This window comes from Chanos chanos, chromosome 3 (genome assembly GCF_902362185.1).
Source record: "Chanos chanos chromosome 3, fChaCha1.1, whole genome shotgun sequence".
Classification (NCBI taxonomy): Eukaryota; Metazoa; Chordata; class Actinopteri; order Gonorynchiformes; family Chanidae; genus Chanos; species Chanos chanos.
In genome coordinates this window covers 39,758,774-39,777,656 of record NC_044497.1, presented here as the reverse complement: position 1 = coordinate 39,777,656, position 18,883 = coordinate 39,758,774, and the positions used below count along the sequence as shown (strand labels likewise).

The 18,883-nt window shown below is 40.3% G+C and overlaps 2 protein-coding genes across 2 annotated transcripts in view; both read left to right on the top strand.

Moving 5' to 3' along the window:
* Nucleotides 1-1,859, top strand: part of abl1 (c-abl oncogene 1, non-receptor tyrosine kinase) — a 31,680-nt gene extending 29,821 nt beyond the window's left edge. Inside the window, exon 11 of the mRNA XM_030767387.1 lies at nucleotides 104-1,859. Coding sequence (XP_030623247.1) covers nucleotides 104-1,707 — 1,604 coding nt within the window. The 3' untranslated portion in view covers nucleotides 1,708-1,859. The remainder of the gene's footprint in view (nucleotides 1-103) is intronic.
* Nucleotides 1,860-5,284: 3,425 nt separating this feature from the next.
* rab14l (RAB14, member RAS oncogene family, like) lies at nucleotides 5,285-15,924 on the top strand. The gene is made up of 8 exons (XM_030768434.1): nucleotides 5,285-5,355; nucleotides 9,560-9,618; nucleotides 10,626-10,679; nucleotides 11,537-11,714; nucleotides 12,689-12,755; nucleotides 12,992-13,079; nucleotides 13,392-13,422; nucleotides 13,519-15,924. Exons 2-8 carry the CDS (start codon nucleotides 9,567-9,569, stop codon nucleotides 13,694-13,696), a joined length of 648 nt encoding a protein of 215 aa, XP_030624294.1. The 5' UTR covers nucleotides 5,285-5,355; nucleotides 9,560-9,566; the 3' UTR covers nucleotides 13,697-15,924.
* The last annotated feature ends 2,959 nt before the right edge of the window (nucleotides 15,925-18,883 follow it).

Below are 18,883 nucleotides of genomic sequence, written 5' to 3'. Positions count from 1 at the left end.
CTGTTGAATGAACAACAACAAAGTAAAAGCAATGCTGTACTAGTAGACAACAGATGTTGAGTGTACACTGTTTCTTATTTATTTATTTATTTTTTTATTGAAGATGCTGTGGAGCCTGAGGTGGCTGTGTCCCCTATGCCTCCCCGGAAAGAAAGGCTTTTCCTAGATGGCAACACGAGTGAAGATAAGGATAAGGACAAGGATAAGTCCAGAACTAGTCTCTTCAATTTGATTAAGAAGAAGAAGAAAACTGCTCCTGCACCTCCCAAACGTAGCAGCTCTTTCAAGGAAATGGATGGACATCTTGACCGCAGAGGGTTCAGCGCAGACCCCAAAGATGATTTCAGCAATGGTGCCTCTTTCAATGATGCTTCTAACAGCATTGATGCCACTAAATTCCTGAGTGCCAATAACAATGGAGCCAGTGGAATCACCAATGGAACCCCCACGTATCCTGGCCAACTCCTCTCTCAACGGAAGAAGGGTACTCCTACAGCACTCAACATTAGTGGAAAGATTGCCACCACTCCTCCAGGTGAGGACGATCCCATCTCCAACTCCAAGAGATTCCTTCGTTCCGCCTCAGCTTCCAGCATGCCCCCTGGTTCTGATCACACTGAGTGGAAATCTGTCACTTTGCCTCGTGACCTCCAGTCTCGTCACTTTGACTCAGGCACTTTTGGTGGTAAGCCTGCCCTACCACGCAAGAGGGCTAATGAACAGAAGCCAGATTGTGCACCTCGTGGTGATACCCTAACCCCACCTCCTCGCCTCCCCAAGAAGATTGAAGATGCAGCAGATGAAGATCTCAAGGATGGTGAGTCCAGTCCAGGATCAAGCCCCCAGACCCTTACTCCAAAACCAGTTAGACGGCCACAGACAGAAACCTCGAAAACCAGTGCCCTGCAAGCTGAGCTGCTCAAGCCAAATGTATTTCCTGCTCTAGGTGCTGCTGGTGATGAGTGCCGGGCACGCAGATACAAACACAATCTCGATATCTCCATGCAGAGAGAAAGGGGGAAAATTGCAAAACCCAAACCTGCACCTCCTCCCCCTCCACCTTCTACCACCAAATCTGGCAGGAGCTCACGTAGCCCCACTCATGATCCTGCCACAGAAACCAAAGTCAAAGGCACCTCTGACCCTAGTCCTTCCAGTGCTGGCGTGACTGAACTAGGTAGGTCCCACTTGCCTCAGGAAGGTGCTAAAAAACTCAACACCTCAAAAGTACAATCGTCTAAGACCTCAACCACATCTCTGACCAGCCACCAGCTGGGATTGGGGACAGGCTCTACCATTAGTGATCAGGCTTCTACAACTCTCATGCCTCTTGTGACAACTCGCCGCTCTTTGCGGAAAACTCGGCAGACCCCAGAGCGACTCTCTAATTCAGCCATTACACGGGAGATGGTGCTGGAAAGCACAGAGATTTTGCGTGCCGCCATTGGCAAGACCTCAGAGCAGACCGGCAGCCACAGTGCAGTCTTGGAAGCTGGAAAGAACCTGTCCAAATACTGTGTCAGCTATGTGGATTCCATTCAGCAGATGAGAAATAAATTTGCCTTCCGAGAGGCCATCAACAAATTAGAAAATAGCCTGCGGGAGCTGCAGATCTGCCCAACAGCCACTGGGGGTACCAGTGCGCAACAGGACTTTACCAAGCTGCTCTCTTCCGTCAAGGAAATCAGTGACATTGTTCAGAGGTAGCGGCTGACTATCTTGAGGCCAGGCCATCTTCTACATTCATAGTGGCCCTGTCAGAGAGAATTTGTGGTAAGGGCTTTGTTAGAGGTGGTTGTAGCATGTTCCACACTTAAGCTAATGGACTGAACAGTTATTTGACCCCTGCAAAAACAGAGGACACAAGTACTATCTTTTTTTTCCCATTTAAAAATGTTAAATTTGAATAAACAGTTCAGCCTTTCAGCAAAGGCTGTGGTCTAAGGATCTTTTCTATGGAGTATTTTATTAGGAGGTTCTTTAAGTAACACCATCTCAGACTCTTGTTTTCCCCTGAGTGTTTTCTGTTGTTGTCATTTTATTATTTGTTAATGATATCCTAATCCAATAGCATTGCAGATGACAATGTTGTAGAATGAAGTCACAGTTACTACATTTATCCTCCATTTTTGTGAGTACTTTCTTGATAAGTCAGTATGAATGTTTTCATTAACAACAAGCAACTTAAACAAGAAACTTGTCGTGATGTTGTCATGGAGACTAGTTCACAAACACAAGCAGAACTCTCAGTTAAATCCCCCTCCGCCAGCTATGAATCCTCATATTTTCTCTGTGCGGCTGCAAAAAATCTCATGCAGGACTCAACTGTGAGCTATGAATGATCCCATGATGTGAGGAATGGTTGTGAGTCACTGTTGTGCCTGCCGAGACCGTTATTGTAGACTTTCCACACTGTACCATGGATGACGTGAAAAGCCATTGAGGAAAAGAGGTGTGTTTTTTGGTTGTTTTTTTTTTGCGTCTGTGCATCAGCTTTTTGACAAAGTGCCTTAAACTATCCGCAGAACCACATTCAACATCTGTGCCTAACAAAAACTGCAACTTGGCCTAAAGACTTTTTAACAAACTGTGTGTTTTTCTTTAGTAAGATTCTGATGTCTGATACAAACACTACTGTCTCCAGGAACTGCTGGAGAAAAAACAAGAAATAGGACCAGAAACTCAAGTGCCAATGTATCTGAATGTTGTGTTGTTTTGTGATGTTATGTAAGATAAAGCTTGCTCCCATTCATTATGTAATAGTGCTGCATACCACTACAGAGAGGCTACATGCAGTACAACCACCACTCAGCTCTTATGACGTCTCAAGTTTCTGTGGAACGTAGCAAAGTTACTTCATGAATTGGATGGCACATCGTTTCCCTTGTCTTACAGAACATTTTTGTTGGACTGACTGACTGAATATGAGAAATTATTACACTTACCAAACCAATGAACTGTCGTTGTGTAATCAGTGACTGTCTTCCTTCAGTATTGGTGTGCTGTTTCCATCACCTTTGCCCTCTGACTGCGATACCTAAGGATAAGGCCAACAGCAAGCTGCCTTTACTTTAACATGGTACTGTTGACTTTCATGTTTAATGTTTATTTTCATAAAATGCCACTACCCCCCCCCTCTTTGTATCATAGCCACTTCACTATTTTTTAGACTAATCTGCTCCTCTTTGTAAATACTCAATTTTTTTCCTTTCTCATTTGTTTCTTCTTGTAATCTTGGTGCAATTTTTGTTGCATAAAATACCTTTTGCTACTTGAAAGTTGATATTTTATTTGCTGTTGTTTGATCTTCAGTCAGAAAATAACAGGTTTTGTGGTTGTTTCAAGACAGTGTGTCTTGTTTTGTTTTGGGGTTTATTTTCTTTTTTTTTTGTTGTTTTGTTTGTTTGAAGGTGATCATTCAGAATCATTACGTAGTTTCTAGACCATCTGTTCAGCATTGAGCCACTAGTTTACAAACATCATATTTGAGGAGTATGTGATTTTCACCACAGTTGCCTTTTGCAGATGATGTCTTTCCACAGAGTTTACAGTCAGTATCAAAATATTAGACTCTACTGAATCATGAATTTGAGTTGTCTTCATCATTGAAGCTCCTATCACATGCAGCCCAGCAAGTCAATCCTCTTTCAAAGTTACCAAGGTCTCTTTTTCTGGCCATTTTAACCGTAACTGTAGGCACTCAGGCCTGTTTAACATTTTTGTACACTATGCCGAGCTTGCCAGGGATGCCAAATGCCCAATCAACTCAGGTACCAGATCTGAAAACTTCTACTTTTGGTATATTTCGCATTGTTTGCCTACCAATGTTTCTACCTTTTGATCACAATCCATATCCCAGTGACCTTGCAAACTATTCAACCCCCATGTATCACAGGCCCCACTTCTCCCCTCTAACACTATTTCAAAACTCATGGATCTTAACTATTTTTCTATGAATGCTTTATGTAGAAAACAATTCAGCCGTGTATTGTAATTCAGAAGGGTAGGATTCTATTTACCTGAAAGCTGTGTTAATGCAAGTCACCAACGGTAAGGGCCTGCAGAAACCCTTGAGAAGGAGAGAGGGGGATCATTGTAAGTGCACTGGTTCCTCTTCTTTAAATTTTGAATACACTATTAGAGTGTTGAGAAAAACTGCATGCATGAACATGAAAATCAGTGCTCCATGGTAAACCACTGCTTTGAGGAACTCAGCTGTTGGTGTGGTGTAATATCTTGCTCTGATCATAAAACAGGAAAACAAACAATCCTTGATGCATTTTCTCTTAGAGCTGTAAACTGTTTCAAAGACTTGCTTGCATATACAAATCATTGCAGGAATCATTTTAATGCCCAAAAGGTAAAGCAAAATATTTGTGATATTGGAATGGTCAACATCTTTTAAGGCACGATACACAGTGTGACATTTGGAGTTGCTGTGCCCTTAGTATTCAAAGGAAAGCAACAACACACTTGGCCATACATTCAGTAGAACTGCAGTGCATGAGACCCTACTTAGCTCAAAAAGCTATTCAGATCCTTTGCACCAAACTAGATACAGCAAACTGGAGGGATTTGCAAAGATTATGTATGTTGTTTACTTTCCCATTCAATCAAGATGGTAGGATATTTGTTGTACTCTAGCTTTTCCATATAAACTGCTGTATTTTCCACCTCAACCCAGCTATGTAATTGATATTCCATTGTATGTTGTCAACAACAGATGTCATAGATTCAGACTTTACTGATGATTCCCTTGGGATTATGGTTCAAGTTCTTGAGAAACACAGAGTTTAAGAAACTACTTTCTTTTTTTAAGAAAAATAAACAAATCTGATTGTCTTATGAATAAATATATGGTCTTTGAAATACATTTTAAATGTCTACAGATAATTTTCTTTCAGGATTATACGCTCACATTAATAAACTTACACAGTGTAGTGTTTATGAAATATTTTCATATTTTATTATTGTATCAGACCTACATTTTCCATCATATCCATAATTATTCATTCGCCATCCATTAGAGGCCACCTGTCCGGCCCACCTACCTTAGTGTTGCAAGAGCTACTTCATGTAAATAATTATTACGGAATAGTTATCGCACTGTGCTACACCATGAATTAATTTCACAGTTGTCCCTTGAGAAAGTTCGCATGTGTTATTTTAACGCATGTGCTAAAACTGTAAATCCAGCATGTGTATGCCCTTTGTCCCACAAGCCCATTGTATACGACAGAGGAAACCCTGTGCGGTGCAGGCCGCCATCTTGGATAGGCAGTCTCTTCAGCCCAGGATAACCTGCAGATCCCTTTGGAAGGCTCTAAGCAGTAAAGTGAAAACCTGAAACACCCGGTAAGATGGCCAGTTGTCATATAGTAATATTCAAGTTTTCTTATGTCATATTTACATCAGGAATATATACTATCGAATTAGATGTTTAAAGATTAATGTTTAATTGTTGCACCTGGCTAGCCTGCTAACTAGCCTAGCTGACCAGCTACATACTCCTAGCATATCGCAGGTTAGGTTAGCTGGCCAGTTAGCTCGTTATCCATCCAGTCCTATCTTATGTAGAAAGGAAATTGACAGGCAGTTTGCAGTGTAGAGAAAGCAGGAAGGATGGAGCTTGGCTACACCCAAGCCACAATCTTTGTTGGTTTGGAGTTGAACCATATACATGTCAGTTTCACATGTTGTCATGGCGTGTTATGTATTTAGTAAGCAGTGGGAGGCGAGGCTGGGCAGCAGCCTTGTTCTGTTGCGTCGGGACTTGATTTTGGTTAACCGGCTACTGCCAGCTAGGGATAGCGTTAGCTAAGCTAACTATCCTGGCTGTTACGGGTTGGACATAGTGTTTAGATAGCTTAATATGTGTTCAGCCGTTTTCCTGCTAGCAGGTTAACTAATACGCTATCCGGAAGAGAAATTAATAAAGTTACTTATGTCGCCGTGCCCTGACTCTGCATCCCAGCTGTCGCCAAAGATATGTTCTAGTGGATCATCAGAATGAGATTTTCATGGTTTAAAATCTCGAGGTGTCATGCAAAGTAGGAAAAGACATTTCGGAAGGGGTTAGCTTAGCTGATAGCCAACCATCAAGGCGAGGTGAACGTTATCCCAAGCTAAACATCACGGCACTGTTATCGCCGGGCTCATTTTGATAATAGACAAACACTGTCAACATTTAATCCATGTTATGTTTCGTTTGCATATCTTTGAAAGATGGCAAGGAGGCTGGTGTTAACAATTACCTGAATTGTTTGTTGACAGCCGTTAAAAAACTGTTTTCAGTGGGTGGTATTGGTCTGTATAGAGTAGGCCGGAGGCTGGCTATTAAGGGCGAACATCCTTCTCATGCAAATAAGTAAACACAGATTAATATGTTGTTAAACAAACTTTTCATCGCTTGACAGACCGTTTCCCCCTTGAAGTTTTAAGTGAACTCTTCGTTAATTTCATTGTCATTCGTTAAGTTTGTGCTCCGGTAGATTTGGGTGTTTACAATGTTTACATGTTTAGGCCGTAGTTTAACAAAATGATGGTAAAAATCACATTAGCAAGCTGCATTACGGGTTTCCCGTTGCAGCCGCTAACCTAAGCCGGTTGATTGCCTTATGCTGATTGGTGAGCTCATCTAAGGTAGGTTTAAAATATGGCAAAATATCCTTTTGAACTTCGATGCTGATCTAAGGTTTACTCTCCGGGCTTGTCAGAGAGCCATTGGCTGTGTCTTTTTTTTTTTTTTTTTTTTTATTCTGATAACCGCACTCCAGCTATATAAATGACAATATTCAGATTGAACGTAGGCCATTGCTTGCTCACAGTATTCTAGGAAAGGCTGTCAGAATTCTTTTGAGGGGTTTAATCATATTGCCTCCTACTCCTCGCTAGGTATGTTGGCATAATGAAGTTGACTTATAAAAGCTAAGCGTTATGTACTGCAGACCAGCTGACATCAGCTAGGTTTGAGCTTGTAGTGCTCATTTCTGATAAAAAAACAATCACAAGGTTGCCCTCCCCGTTGTGTTTTTTACGTAAACTTTGATCAGGTAAGTTACTTTTTAAACCACATTAATTTAAAACAAACTTGATACGGATCCTTGAAATAGATAGTGGATTTGCCCAAAATGGCATCTATTCACCTGTGAAAAGTGATTTAGAAATACAAGGGTGTGTACATGGGTCTTGTAGAGTCAAGAGCAGTAGTGACTTGGGTGATATGTCAATTCTGTGAATGGGCACAAGGAGGTGCTGAGACTGCAGTACAGTCACATGCCTTATTCCCTCCTCTCCTTGCACCAGTGGCCCTGCACAAGGAAGTGGGCAAGTGTTTCCTGAAATGAGCATGAAGTGAATGGTTACTGTTGCTTGTGTGGGCCAGGCTTTGGAATGTGGTGTCTTCTCACAGGTCCCTGTGATCTTGCCTGACAGCAGGTCATGTGAGGGATGAAGAGATCTGAGTCTGGAGGGCTTATAGCATATTTACCTTGTAGGCTCAACAGGGGGTTATTATGAGTAAAGCAGCAGTGGCAACATAGAGTGTCAGTTTGAATATTTAAACAGCAAAGAGTTAATCTTGTGGTCCAGTTGTTTTTGTTGTTTTTGATACAGAGAGCAATGCCCGAGGTACCAGAGCACATGACATTTACATTGGTTCCTTTATAAGGGACATTAGTTTTGAGCAAGCAAGTACTCCTAGGATGCCAAAATTAAGCTTGCTTACTGGAGCTAATGTTTAACAGTCTTAAGGACCAGCTTTCAGTGAAATGAATGACAAGTTCATATCAGTATATTTGCAGTACACATATGTGATATTAGACTGTGCAGTGCTTATTGGATGTTCCCACACTGAAGGAACTGTCAAAAACCTTTGTGTAAGTCATGTGCTATCTGTGGAATACAACAAATAAAGCACCAGAACCATGCATAAAGGAACACATGGGCACGAAGAGTGATAAAAAAGCCTTTATTGCATTATGCAAATAGCCTATTAGTAGACCCTGAACTCATTAGTGTGGACACTAAGTAGATAATATAAAGAAATGGAGGAATAAATTTTAGAATTGCTATTTTACTATTTATTGAAGACATGTAGTTTTGCATGACAGTGAGGCATTGTGATTGTTTAAGTTCAGTTCAGTTTCCACTTTAGTTTTCATTCATTGTGCCATCAGTCACTTCGGCAGCTTCTTCAGCCTTGAAAGTCAATGACATCAAAGTTTCCATTTCTCCGTAGAGTGTCATTTACGCAAACAAATGTGATTTTGCTGATTTTGTAAAGGCAGAGGCCATGAACTGCTGATTTCAGTAATGAATGGCACAGAGCTCTAGGTCACCACTGAACTGGCTTAACTGACTCATTTTCCTTGTACGTTTTGACGTGGTTTCACACTATTATTATGTTGAATTTCATATGTTCATTGTGCATTGCTTATTGTTTCTTTTGTGATCATTTATTCACATGCAAAAAATGAGTTAAATAATGGATGGATGTCAGCTCAGCTAAATTCAGTATTTTATCCACTGTGGTCAACCTAGAATCATAACCCTGAGTAATTCACAGTACATATTGAAGTTTGCTTTTCACCCAAAGTGTCCGATCATTATCAGTTTTCCCATCAATTTGTTCAGTTTCTCAATGCTGTTGTATCTCCATCTCACCACAGCTTTGCATAGTGTTCTGAAATGTTACACATCACATAGTATAGGACTGGAATACAGCTCAGTTGATGTCTTCTTTTCCAGTGATCAGGCTGTACTGAAACAGCACAGACATTAAAACTTATGAGTATAGCTAGGTCTGTGCTGACAGAAATTATTTACTGGCAAAGTTTGAATGCTGAGATGCTCGTGAGACTTTTCTTTCGTTATGGCAGCCCTTGTCAATAAATGTAGCACTTCATGAAACATCACAGATCAAGTGCCTGTGGTGGTTTCAATAAAGAGGAAGTGGGTGAAATATAAGAACTGAGCTAATAACATGGAATCCAGTCATCAAGAGAGAGTCAGCAAATGCTTCAAAATTCAACCCATTTTATTTTTATGATTTAGGTAAAGGAGTAAAGTGTTTTTCTAAAGGGATGTTGATGAATTTATAGGCAGTAGTTTTGTTCTGCTGATGAAGAGTATACAAAACATTTTGAAGCAGACAACAGATAAATTGTGCAATTTACGCATCCGCTCACTTACTGAACAGTTGATTAAACCTCTTTGTCTTGTTCCGCATTATCTTGTCTGCACTTTTTCTTTTAGTGTGTACTACCTGTTAACCCTTACAGTGATTGGCATGCATTGTTGGAGTTCATTTTAGATTTCAGCTTTATTTTTAGAAAATTCAAAATATGTTTCATGTTATTTAGATTTTGTTTGTTGCTGGCATTCACGCTGCCAGATTATTCACCAAAATTGAAATAACTTGTTTTTTTAAATTATAGTCCCTGAACAGCTGTCAAATGTGTAGTATTTGTTGGCATTCCATTAAATTAACCTGTGTGTTTCTGTTTGACAGTATTGATTATATTCAACTGATTGATCAGTGTTTCTCTGTCTCCTTTAGAGCCACAATGGCCACAGCACCATACAACTACTCCTACATTTTCAAATACATCATCATCGGTAAGTAAGCACATTCTCAGAGATACTGGGTGAGTGGAGGGTGGGTGTAGCCGTTAAGTTAAAAAAACAGTACAGGCTAAGGACATCTTTCAGGTCAGCTGATAGGTTAGTGTTAATATGAAGTAGTCGTGCATAGCAGAACTCAGAAAAACAATAAAGCAATAAAAAAATACTGAAAAACAATTAAACAAATGCTTATCCTGCTACAGAATCTATGCAGACGTTGTCTAGACTTGGCCAGTTGAAGGTATTTGCAGCATGTGTTCTTCTCTGGGGAAAATGTTTAATTTTTTCAGCTGAGTTGAATACAGTCTTCTGTATGATGTACTTAGTGCTATGCCATGGCACCTCTAGAATATTGAGTGGCCTGGCCTTTTCTGCTATTTTTAATGCTGTTTTAGGAGGGAACTTTAATTTCTGTTAATTAAAAAAAAGAATGCTTAAAAGTTGAACTTTTGTCATTTTCCTTACTACTTTCTGAAGTAACACTGTCTAGTGACGGCATGTGCTTTGAGAAGATGACTATTCATTGAACTGTACTCACAACTACATGGGCACCTAACCATAAATGACCAGCAGCATGCAGTTACAGGAAGAGTGACCTCAGCCCTCAGACTCATTTAAAGGGCTCGTTGTCCATGGCGATCCTCTGAACATACTCATCAAGTGTGGCACAGCTGGGACTTTGGCTCAGAAGTAGCACTGTTAGGACACTGAATACTTCAAAATACTCTGCTAGAATATAAATTTTTCTGTCGGATAGTTGAATGTCCAATTTAAACCCACTTTTGTTGTTTGCATCTGATGCTCCCTCACAGTAGTTATGTTGCAAACTGCATCTTATTTGGGCCGTCGCCTGAATGTCTGATGAATTCCTTCATTTCTCTTTTTTGTCAGACTGAGCTGTTTTCTCTCTATTGTAAACAGAAGACAGTGCTGTACTATGTACCTTTTTATGGTTCTGATTATACTTACATTGTAATGTTTATCTCTGACTCTGTCTATAGGGGACATGGGAGTAGGAAAGTCATGTTTGCTTCACCAGTTCACAGAAAAGAAATGTAAGTACATCTCCTCTTAATCATTTAGTCTTCAAATCATTTCAATTGCAGGAACATGTTTCCGAGACATAAATTCTGGAGATTTATTGTCAGTGAGCAAATCTTACATTTTATCTCAAAAGAGCTCTCCCCTTATATGCTTCATAAATGAGACTACAAAGATAATGGGGGTTGAACGTTTTGGGGTTAAAATTTAATGGTTAATTGTGATATTTGTAGAATTCTTGCCTTATTGAAACGCTGTTTATTTTTAACTGGCTTCTGTGGTCCTACTAGGCTACACTTAAAATTGTTAAAGGCATTTTTTAACAACCAGGTGTCACTCCTGAAAGAACAGTGTCCTTAATATATTTCTATTTTAAAGTCCAGTCAAAATGGAAGTTGACCCATGTTGAAATTTGTTTATTTTGACAATTACCTCCTCATCATTATTATGTCATTGAAGTATTTCTGATATTATATTTCAGGAGATGACTGTTTTTAGTGTTATATTCAGTCGGTACATCTGTGTGTGCCTGGCACAAAGCTAAAAAAGACCAATACTAGAAGAAACTGCTTTCTTTGCATGGCTATGGGAACAAATAAGAGTATCAACATGATTACATACAGAGCTCTGTTTATTTATAGATTCCAAAGTTGCAAATTTTTAATTAGGAAGTTCCATGTTATTGGAGTCAAGACCATTAATAGCATTGTTAAGACATGTATTTTTTTAGTGCATTTTAGGTTTTTGACACAAAACAGGTGTTTTTGAGTGCTGCAACTAAAATGACAAATCGCGCACAAATGACAAATTCCTCCTCCTGTGCTCTCCTGAGCCGTCATATAATAATGTGTCTATTTTTGATGGTCCTCAGTCATGGCAGACTGCCCCCACACGATTGGCGTGGAGTTCGGCACGAGGATAATCGAGGTGAGCGGTCAGAAGATCAAGCTGCAGATCTGGGACACGGCGGGGCAGGAACGCTTCAGGGCAGTCACACGCAGCTATTACAGGGGCGCCGCTGGGGCTCTCATGGTCTATGACATAACCAGGTATGCCAGTCGCACACACACACACACACACACACTCCATTCTCTCAGTTCACTACACCTGACACCATCCACTCTTCTGTGCTGACAGCAAAATCAGTAAAGTAATGAATGTTGCATCTGAAGCACTGTTGAGGACAACAGACAGTCTTTGGTGTCTGGGTCGTTCATGTCTCAGTCGTCCATTGTTGACGTGACACTGAGAGATAGTTATGTCATTGCTATCAACATATGCTGGAGAGAGGGGCTTCAGACCATCCTTGAAACTATGCACAGTGCTTTTCCTGGGAACCTACGCTCCATTTCAACTGGGTTCAAGGGATTTTGGCAGTTCATCACTAAATCAATCACTAAGCATGTACGGAATGCTCATGTCTCCCAGTTGGTGACCTTGGTCAATATGAATTCGTACTTTGGTCATACTTTTTTGACCAGTTACACCTTTTTTTCAGTCTCAAGCAGTAATACAGTTCATTTTTTACCTGAAAATAAGGTTTTGCAGGCTGTGGATAAGTTGACCATGAGTGTAAGAACTTATCCCGTATAAGAGAATTTTTAGGCATAGAATGTGTGTATAGTTTTGGATTAAGTGATTCAAATTAATCTCAGATTGGTTAGTTTCCTAAAGACATCTCATTCATTTAGCCTTTCCTCCCAAACTCTCAGGCGTTGTTGAGAGGGCTAACTGGTGTGCAGACATAAACAGTAGACTGTTCTGTGACAGTATCATCTCATCTGATACAGGCTAGCAGTGCTGTGTTTCTCAAACATTATCATGTGCCCTTGGTTAAACATCAGCACCGGATCAGCCAGTCTATTCACTCAGCCAGGGTGATGTGTCTGCCAGATTATTGATATTGATTAAACTGAGGATCTGATGACAAGATGTTTGTGTGCCATCTGGCTGCAATGTCCCAGTGCCTTGTCACCCTCAATTGTCATGACAACCACTGTTTTCCCGTTTGTGTTCTCTACAGGAGAAGCACATACAACCATCTCAGCAGTTGGCTGACGGATGCCAGGAATCTCACTAACCCAAATACTGTGAGTTGCTTTTAGTGTGCATCCCCATATACTCATAAGTTTCTTCTGCTTATAAATTTGATGAGCCCATAACTTTATTTTTCCTAATCACATTTTTACTTTACCTCACTTACCTCAGACTGCAAAGCTCTGTTTTGCTTGTTCTTATAAAAAAAAGCCCCAAACATTGTGTTGAAAGTGTGGTTGGCCCTTTTTTAAAATGAATAGAAAATGAGAAGAGACTTTTGTGTGTGTAGGTGATCATTCTCATAGGTAACAAAGCAGACCTGGAGGCCCAGAGGGATGTGACATATGAGGAGGCCAAACAGTTTGCTGAGGAGAACGGTGAGCTGTACATTTAGTTATTCTCACCTAAACTGAATTTTAGATGTACACTGAACTATTCATACTGATAAACTGTACAATTTCAGACTCTTAAAGGTTGATTTGGTTGCGCTGACAGTGTCAGTTAAATGCTTCTTAACCATTATTTTATTTCAGCAGAATGTTTCTATAAAATTCTATGGTTTCTCTGAAGCATATGATGAAAAAGAGACTGAGTTTTGGTTTTTAAACTGTGCCTAAGTTTACTTGCATCATGGTTTTTAGTGTAGTTACATTGTGTGTTCTGCATTCTCCTCAATCTTTTTTTTTCAGGTCTCCTGTTCCTGGAAGCCAGCGCAAAAACGTAAGAGAGTCCCCCGTTTACCCTTGATTTTTGGTAGCAACTTTTCGCGTCGTAGTGACCGTTTCCTTCATCCACGTGTACTTTCCTTCCCCACAGAGGTGAAAATGTCGAGGACGCTTTCCTGGAAGCAGCAAAGAAGATCTACCAGAACATTCAGGATGGCAGTCTGGACCTAAATGCCGCCGAATCTGGTGTTCAACACAAACCCTCTGCACCCCAGGGTGGCCGGCTAACCAGTGAACCTCAGCCCCAAAGAGAAGGCTGCGGCTGCTAATGACCAACTTCTCCCATTTACCTGTGTATTTCCTCACCCACCTCCACCCCAACTTTCCTCCTTCTCTTTTCTTTTCCTTCACCTCACCAGTCCCCGTTCCAGGCCCCGAGGGCCACGTGAGCCTGAGCCGTGAGGGGATGAAATGAGGGATAGGCTGGGCTGGGCATTGACCCCTCCTCTCCCCTCCCTCTCTCCATCTATCACTCACTCTCCCCTATGGCTGTTCAACTTTGGTTCTGTTTTCTTAGTCCAACCTGTTCCCACCATCATGGTTTGACCCTCTTGTGGTGTTGTTCAGCAAGGACTCATCCATCATGGGATTGATCAGACCTTCCAAATCAGTTCATAAAAACAAGAAATGGGTTACTGACAACTATCTAAGAGAAAAGAGACAGGCAGATCAACCAAGCTTCTTTTTAAGTATTTGTTTTATAGCTGGATAATGTACATACATCATCTATGAGAAACTGACCCCTCACAGGAAGTATATATGAAACAACACTTGTTATAAATACACACTCATCCATCTTTCCTGATGCTCTTGCATGGTTTAGTCTTGAATAACACTTGTAACTTTTTAAATTTACAATAGAAATTAAATTGAAACATAGGATTCTTCTTTGCTCGGTGATTACTTTTTCATTCCTTGTAGAGGAGGGAATGGTTAGTGAAGGTAATGAGTTAATGTAAAATGAGGCCACATTGCTGACAGATGGTGTGTGTATGTGTGAAAGAAAACAAGTGCAAGCGATTGTGTGTTTGTATTTATGTGTGTGTGTGTGTATGTGTGTGCGTGCGTGTGTTACTCCAGGCTAAATATTGCAAGTTCTAATCAGGAGTTGAGTGTGTCAGTAGCTCACTTCACTTTGCTGCTCATTGATATCATGGAAAGTTAAAAGCCTCCATCACCTTAGTAGTACTGAGAGTCATCACAACCCTCAAATCTTAATGAATCTCCAACAGTAGCTTCTTTACTGAACAGAACAGGAAAGGTTAGGGATGTGTGTGTGTGTGTATGTGTGTGTGTGTTGGGAGCCTCCTTTGTGAATCAGTAAATGACACTTGAATGAAAGATAAGGAAAGCCCCCCTACCCCACAGACTGATTCTTTCGGGTCATCTGTTTTCATTGCACCTGTCCTGCCCTCTTGCTCTCCCCTCCTCTGCTCTTTGACCATATCAGTAGATTTTTGTCTGTCCTTATCAGCATTTTTGTTGCCTTATTGTTATGATTAATGTTAATAGTATTACTATTACGGTTTAATCTTTTGTTGCTATGTTAGCTCTACATACTGCTGCTTGGTCTCACCTCTGTCAAATAAAACATACTGTTTTACAATACTGCTGTGTTTTTGTTAACCATGAGGGAGGTATGTGACAGTGTGAATGCTAAACCAGGGCAAACTGTGTAGCAGTCACACTTGTTATTCACTTCTGGCTGTAAATTCACCAGCTGCTGTCGTATAGGCTTGTATAGTAACACCTTAATGTGCGCCCCAAAAAACCCTCCGCTGAGAGTGTTTAGGTTGGGGTTGGGAGCTCAGTGTTCTAATTTAGTTCATGTACCATACAAAATAATTCCCTCATTCAGTAGCTGTATATATGGCTAAATATATCTACTGGGGACAACGCAACTTGGAGGACAGACAGCAGCACTGACTCCCTTGAACTCTGTACAGGTGGCCATGGTGTTAGTGAGATGCTTGTAGCTTTTTTCTCGGGAAATTCTGTAACATAATTTCTATGAATAAATGTGCCTGTATACGGATGATCCCTCTCTCTGTTTGTTGGTAACATGGCGTGACCGAAGCATTCAATGTCCATTTTGGTCCCATCCTCTGGTTAAATTAGGAAATGTGGTAGGAGGATTCCAGAGCCAGTACTAAAGCGCTGGTTGGTACCTGGTCTCAAACTCTGTTAAAACATGTCCACCACTGTTATGTACTCCACTGTGTTGAATCCTCTGTTTCTTTTGTCTTACCAGGAGAGAGGGAGGGGCTTGGTTGGTTTTGGAAGGGGTTTATAGTGGAGTCCTCCTCTTGTTTTGTCCCATTTCTTTGCTGTCTGAATGACCACTTCTGGCTACGTGTTCAAGTTGAAAAAAAGTACATATGTATAAATTTTGAAGGAGCTGTGCTAACATTTAAAATGCATTCTTGCGTGTATATGATTTTAAAATGTTGACCTTTTGATTTTAATAATGATGACAATAAAATGCTCTAGACATAAACTTGCATTCTGTGTAATTTCTTCTATATGTAATCATAATTTCATTTGAAATTCATATTTTTACAGAAGGATTTTAAAATTCTAGAGCTTCATGTTTTAAAAGATAAGCAGTTAGTTTGAGCTAAATTAATACTACTTATCAGGATGAAAGGATCGATAATGCACTGTTAATCCCATGTAAATTTCTTTAATACTTTTTCACATATATTTTGGTTTTACTCATCAACAGATTATTACAGAGACTGCATTGAGAAACTGTTGCTTTGTGGTAAGGTAATATTAGGAAATATTAGACTTACAGTAAAACCCACCACAATGGAGTATGTAATCCATGAGAAATGCAAGACTTGTTTGGGAAGCTTTATTCTACTTTATCCCTGAACATCAAAAACAAGCTTGTTCCCTGTGATGTGCAAGAGAGCTATTGTACTATAATCTGTTTCCCAGTCATGAAACATTTACCACGCAGAGCTTTCATAACCATGAGATGTTATTTCTTTTTTTACACATTATTTTGCATCCACTACTGTCCAAATCAGTTATGTGGAATGATTCGGAGGCTGATCTCTTTTTACAAATGACCTTTGCTCTTCTACCTTTTAGGCAATGACCTTTTGGTGCTAGGCCATATGGTTCCAACTAGTCACCAACAGTAGTGGAAATAAAACTCACATCAAAGTATATAGACTACCCCCCCCCCCCCCCCGGCCTATATTTATTTTTAAAGGCGGTGCAATAAAATGTCACATTGAACAGCGTCACATGTGATGTTTTGTCTAGGCCATATTCATGAAGAGGGACAAGAAATAAATATAATCATTTGGTCTCTTCCGAAGAGCCAATGACATCTGATGACGTCCTCTAAAAATGCGGTTTCCATTAGCGTTCCACCAGCATCTGACAATGAGTGCTATTTCTTCACAAACACATCCACATCACCATCAAACTGATTAATGCACACGTGTAATGAAGAGCCTTTGCTTGGCAGCAGGGGGCGCTATTGCACAAATCCGAATCACAGCAGTGAATGCTCACTCCAGGTAACTCCTGTTGCTGGCAGTGACGCGAGGTGGCACAGCCACTGGTCAGGACGATCCCCAGAGCCGCTACAATGACAGAAGAGAGTGCGGTTATAAAAGAAACAAGCTGATAAAACTGTATAGATGCCAGTGTCAAACTGGGGGGAAATTCGCTGTTGATGGCAAATATTGTTCAGAAAACAGCAGTTATTAATCAGTCACGTCATTGACCTTTTGATGGTGATTCCCCAATTTACAGTTTTTTGTGTTTTTTCATCGTCATTGTTCTGAACTTCCACAAAACAGTTCACAGCTAGACAGTTGATGCACTCCATTGATATTTAAAATTAAATATGCAAACACTGACGTCCTCTTCTAGAAAAGGTGGTGTTGGTGGTAGGGGGGTGCCAACGATTTGACTTTTTTACTACTTAAGGCTCTGTGCTACATCCATGTTTGCTGCGCGAACGTAACTGCGGCATTTGAACGTTATATCTCGCATTTTGAAGCTTCTTCATTTCGGCTTAATTCCGTGCAGCTTTCGAACATCTTGAACAATAGTGATGAGGCCAGTTTTACATGTACTGAATATGGCAATAAATTATTCCCCGTTGGCAGGTTCAAAACAACAGAAGCGCGTTGCATTCACAAAATGAAAAAAAAAAAAAATAGACACCTTCTCTCGTAAATATGAGTTACTATCTCGTAATTACAAGAAAAGATCTCGTAATTATAAGAAAAGATCTCGTAACTATGAGAAAAGCTAAGGTAGCCAATTTATCAATCGTCGGTAACCTGGGCTATGCTTGAAACCCAGGCTACATCAAACTCGTCTTGTGTCTTTTTTGTCCTTTCGTGAATGCAGTGCGCTTCCATACAAAACAGATGAAAGGTATCTCTTAAAAGTTACGAATAATATCAGTTTTATGTACTTTACTTTTTTATTGTAATGCGTAAGCCCTTACTTTTGCAACAACCATATTTTTTTAAAAATATCAGACTGCACAATTTTGTCATGGTTATGGGCTATTTTCAGGCATTCAACTTTGTAATTTTTTAATGAATTATTTATAGTTAATTGTAACTAATGAGGATATGTTATGTGGTTGAAAACTCGTGGAAAACACTTGGCTCAAAGCCTACAATAATATTAGTATCACTAAAGGGGTCATGGAAGGTTCCTGCCTGAGCCCCCCAGTTCTTCGATCATCAACGGTGACTTCAGTTCTGTACATTTTAATATGGTGCTGTTTCTATTAAGAATGCGTAAGGGGTTAGTGGAGTGTCTGAGGCCCATATCTGATTTTACTATTCACAGACTCTCACAGTCATTAACTGAGGATGCTAATGTTAGTTATGTAAATTAAACTCTGGTATAAATGCTAGTGAGAGGCAAAAAATCCTCCTGACAAGACATCTTCATGCGAGAAAACAGTGAAAATGAAAAAGTTTTTAAACCTCTCTCAAGGCTTGTCCCCCAACTGCAGGCAAGTTACCCCCCCCCCCCCCCCGCCCCCCCATTTAACTGTCTCCCGCTAAATTCAGATGGTAGCAAAGGGGGAGTCTTCGACTGTAGTAGTAACCAAAGAATAGATAAACATACATTTGCCGAACTCATTTTAACACCCTCTCAAAATCTCTCAGGAGTGCCTGGTGGCAGACTACAGGGAAATTAAAGTTTGTTTGAAAAGCTTGAGTAATAGCTAACAGCTAGAGCTACGTCAAACTAAAGTTCTGTCAGGTTCACAACAAAAATATGAACTGAACTGACGCCCATAATGAATATGTAAATATTTAATATCTAGATGGTCTGAACAGCACAAACTTTATTGGTCAAGCAGGTACAAAGTATTGCTTGACTCAGATATCATCTGTCAAATTTACAATACATAAGATTCATTGTGTTCCACCCCACAAGGTCTCGCCATTGTGCAGTGTGCA